Source organism: Vitis vinifera, chromosome 19 (assembly GCF_030704535.1).
Source record: "Vitis vinifera cultivar Pinot Noir 40024 chromosome 19, ASM3070453v1".
NCBI lineage: Eukaryota > Viridiplantae > Streptophyta > Magnoliopsida > Vitales > Vitaceae > Vitis > Vitis vinifera.
In genome coordinates this window covers 2520009-2524850 of record NC_081823.1, presented here as the reverse complement: position 1 = coordinate 2524850, position 4842 = coordinate 2520009, and the positions used below count along the sequence as shown (strand labels likewise).

General features: G+C 42.0%; 1 protein-coding gene across 1 annotated transcript; it reads left to right on the top strand.

Annotated features, from left to right (window-relative positions):
* Positions 1–212: 212 nt before the first annotated feature.
* LOC100260504 (phytosulfokine receptor 2) lies at positions 213–4842 on the top strand. The gene has a single exon (XM_002282552.4). The coding sequence runs from the start codon at positions 1380–1382 to the stop codon at positions 4539–4541; it is 3162 nt and encodes a 1053-aa protein (XP_002282588.1). The 5' UTR covers positions 213–1379; the 3' UTR covers positions 4542–4842.

Below are 4842 nucleotides of genomic sequence, written 5' to 3'. Positions count from 1 at the left end.
CACTAAATAATGTGTTTTTCAACGAGAGATAAAGAAAGAGACAAATGTTGGTATTGAAATTTGACGCTTAGACCGTAGCCACACTAGTAATCTGTGAGAAGTGAGGACAAACTAAGGAAAAAAGAAAAGAAAGAAAAAGGTGGGGAGAGAGAGATTGTCCAAAAAGTCAGCCCTTGTGTGCCATGCCATTTCAAATCACACTCCACACTGACTACTCCATGTGTTTGTCCAATAAAAAACTAGTTTTGAATAAAGGACAGCCTCCCTTTTCTGTAACACAGTGAGTAATAGACTAATAGTAATGGTGTGTTGAACACTGTTCCTTTGATTTGAAATCTCTTCTTTCTTTTTCCTTCTTTTTCCCTCTTCATTTTTCTTTCTCTAGATTCTGTTTAAAATTTCTAGGGAGAGAGAGAGAGAAAGAGAGGAGGAGTTTGGTTTGGTTTGAAATTGTGGGATGACCCAGTTGTGGAAAAGTGGCTGGCTGCTGCCTGCTACCTGCTACTTGATGTTGGCTTCATAGGGGGCTGTTGCTTCACTTGCAAGTGATGGGTACTGAAATGGGATGTATCTCTGGGGGTGTTCATTGTAAGGCTTTGGTACACAGGTCTAGAGTAGAAAAGTTGGTTGCTTTCTTTTCTGCGCTCCTGCTACTCTTCTTTGCTGATCTTTGATCTGGGGATTTGGTGTCAGTTGGCGTTCCTCATTGGGTCTTACTGGTAATTGTTGCTTTACTTGCAAGTTGGGGGTGTTGGTGTTTGTGGTCTCTGAGGTGTTATTGGGATGTGGGCTTGAAGTTTCTTCATATGGTTATCTTCTTCCCCCTTTTTTTTAATAATATTTAATGTATCTTGTTTTCCACTTGGGGATGTGGTAGTTCACCAATATCATATTGTACTTGAGACTAGGGTTCTGGGTTTTATGACTTTGGGGTTATGGTGGGGACTAGGGATCTATGCTGGTCTTACCGGTGATTGTTGCTTCACATGCAAGTTGTTGTTGATAGTTGGGTTTTTTATTTGGTTATGGGTTGAGTTTCTCCATTTGGGTTTTCTTCACTCTTTCTATAAGAGGCAGTCCCTGTTCACTGCAACTAGGGTTTTGAGTTTCCTTGATTTGTGGTCTATGGATTTGATTTCAGGTGGGAGTTGGTAATCACAGTTGATCTGACGTTTGATAGCTGCTTCACTTGGAACTTGTTGGTTGGGTCTCTTTTGTGGGAGGTGTTTTGGTTTTAGGATGTGAGTATGCAAGTTTCACCATTTGTGTTTCTTCTCACTTCTGAAAAGCAGTGCATGCCCATTACCCATCAGGTTGAACTCAGTTTATAGGGGTGTCTTGGCCTTGATTTGAGTTGGGCATCTCCTTTGATTTCTGCAATGGTGATGCTGGAATTCACTCCAATGACTTTCCTCAAGTGGGCATTGTTGGCTTGTCTTGTTTGTTCCTCTTTAAGCCTTCAAATTCCAAACCTAACCCAATCCTGTGATCCAAATGATTTGCGTGCACTGAAGGAATTTGCAGGAAACCTCACCAATGGGTCAATTTTCTTCCTTTGGTCCAATGATTCTCACTGCTGTAGATGGGATGGTGTTGGTTGTGAGGATTCTAATAATGGGTCGGTTGCTAGTAGAGTCACTAGCTTGATTCTGCCCCACAAAGGCCTCAAAGGAGTGAATTTAACAGCTTTGGGTCGTTTAGATCATTTGAAATTCCTTGATCTTTCAAGCAATCAACTAGATGGTGAATTACCCATGGAGCTCTCAAATCTGCATCAGCTGGAAGTTCTTGATTTGAGCTACAACAAGCTCCTGGGACCAGTTTCAAGATCCCTTCTTGGCTTGAAATCTATAAAGTCACTCAATATTTCAAGCAATTTATTCAGTGGGGATTTCTTGGGAGTTGGAGGGTTTCTGAATCTTGTTGTGTTCAACATAAGCAACAATTTCTTCAATGGCAGTATCAGTTCTCAGTTTTGCAGTTCTTCTAATGCAATTCAGATGATTGATTTGTCAATGAACCATTTCACAGGGGGGCTTGAAGGCTTAGGCAACTGCAGCTTTACATCTCTCCAGAACCTGCATGTGGATTACAATTCTCTTTCAGGCCAGCTTCCAGAGTTTTTGTTTTCATTGCCATCTTTGGAGCAGCTCTCGATCCCCGGCAACAATTTCTCCGGCCATTTAAGCAGAAAATTGAGTAAGCTCCACAGCCTTAAAGCCTTGGTTATATTTGGAAACCGATTCAGGGGTCCAATTCCGAATGTATTTGGGAACCTTACACAACTGGAAATATTAATTGCACACTCAAATTCATTCTATGGGGTGCTGCCTTCAACCTTGGCTTTGTGCTCAAAGCTTCGAGTGCTTGATCTTCGAAACAATTCCCTAACAGGTCGTATTGACCTTAATTTCACTGGGTTGCCACATCTCTGTGCGCTTGATCTTGCCACAAATCATTTTTCTGGTTTCCTGCCAAACACACTCTCTAGTTGTAGGGAATTGAAACTCTTGAGCCTTGCTAAGAATGATTTACGAGGCCCGGTCCCTGAAAGTTTTGCAAACCTCAAATACCTTTCGGTTCTCACGTTGTCGAACAACAGTTTTGTGAACTTGACTGAGGCATTATCTGTACTGCAGCAGTGCAAAAATCTTACCACTCTTATCCTTACTAAGAATTTCCATGGAGAAGAAATTCCCAAGAATGTGAAGGGGTTTGAGAGCTTAATGATTTTCGCACTTGGGTATTGTGCACTTCGTGGCCAAATCCCATATTGGTTATTGAATTGCAAGAAGTTGCAAGTCCTTGATTTGTCGTGGAATCACTTGGATGGGAGTATCCCTCCTTGGATTGGTGAAATGGAGAATTTGTTTTACTTGGACTTCTCTAATAACTCGCTCACAGGACGAATACCGAAAAGCTTGACGGAGCTGAAGAGCCTTATCTTCACAAAATGTAACTCGTCAAATATTACTACTTCTGCAGGCATTCCACTATATGTGAAGCGAAACCAGAGTGCAAATGGTTTGCAATACAACCAGGTCTCAAGTTTCCCTCCATCAATATTCCTGAGCAATAACAGAATTAATGGGACAATTTGGCCTGAAATTGGGAAACTTAAACAGCTCCACGTCTTAGATTTGAGCAGAAACAACATTACAGGTACCATCCCTGACTCCATTTCGAACATGGGAAATTTGGAAGTTCTGGATTTATCATGCAATGACCTGCATGGGGAGATCCCTTCATCATTGAACAAGCTCACTTTCCTATCAAAGTTCAGTGTGGCTGACAATCAGTTGCGTGGAATGATTCCCACTGGGGGGCAGTTCCTAAGCTTTCCCAACTCGAGCTTTGAGGGTAACCCTGGCCTCTGTGGAGAAGTGTATATTCCTTGTGACACTGATGATACTATGGACCCGAAACCAGAGATCAGAGCAAGCTCGAATGGTAAATTTGGTCAAGGCAGTATCTTTGGAATAACAATCAGTGTAGGAGTTGGGATTGCTTTACTTCTGGCAGTTGTTTGGCTTAGAATGTCAAGGAGAGATGTGGGGGATCCAATCGTTGATCTGGATGAGGAAATCAGCCGGCCACACAGGCTATCTGAAGTGCTTGGGTCTTCAAAGCTGGTCCTGTTTCAGAATTCAGGTTGCAAGGATCTCTCAGTAGCAGACTTGTTGAAGTCAACAAACAATTTCAACCAAGCAAATATAATTGGTTGTGGTGGATTTGGTCTGGTTTACAAAGCCAATCTTCCTGATGGCACAAGGGCTGCAATCAAGAGGCTTTCTGGGGATTGCGGGCAGATGGAGCGCGAGTTTCGAGCTGAAGTGGAAGCCCTCTCAAGAGCTCAGCATAAGAATCTTGTTTCTCTTCAAGGGTATTGCCGGCATGGTAATGATAGATTGTTAATTTACTCCTACATGGAGAATGGAAGCTTGGACTATTGGCTGCATGAAAGAGTTGATGGAGGTTCATTTCTTACATGGGACACAAGAGTCAAGATTGCTCAAGGAGCAGGTCGGGGATTAGCTTACTTGCACAAGGTTTGTGAGCCAAGTGTAGTTCATCGAGACATTAAATCTAGCAACATTCTTTTGGATGAAACATTTGAAGCTCATTTAGCAGATTTTGGTCTCTCAAGGCTACTTCGGCCTTATGATACTCATGTAACAACGGATTTGGTTGGGACTTTGGGTTATATTCCTCCTGAATATAGTCAGACATTAACAGCAACCTTCAAAGGTGATGTTTACAGCTTTGGTGTTGTTCTTCTCGAGCTTCTTACTGGTAGGAGGCCTGTGGAAGTATGCAAAGGAAAAAATTGTAGGGACTTGGTGTCATGGGTGTTTCAGATGAAATCAGAGAAGAAAGAGGAGCAGATTATGGATTCATCGGTTTGGGATAAGGATCGTGAGAAGCAGTTCTTAGAAGTGCTTGGTATTGCCTGTAGATGTATAGACCAAGATCCAAGGCAGAGACCCTCAATCGATCAAGTTGTCTCATGGCTTGATGCTGTTGGAAAGGAGGGCGTGTAACAGCAAATTTCATTTCTGTGTTTTCCTCTTCTGGAGCTCAGCTTCCTTTGGGATTTACATCATGTATAACTGTAAAGCAACAGGATTTAAAGTTTCTATGAGTTTGGGGGGGCATTTCTTTATAAACAATCCTTTGGTACTGTATACTGACAGGCTTGAACTTTGTATACCTAGGCCAGTTTGGCCATTTCTTCCACCTAAAATAACCATTATAGATTGTCTAAATTTCTTATAAAATCTTCATCAATTGGGGGCATTTTCAATGTCTTGTGAAAATGAAAGCCTTCCATTGTTTATAGCA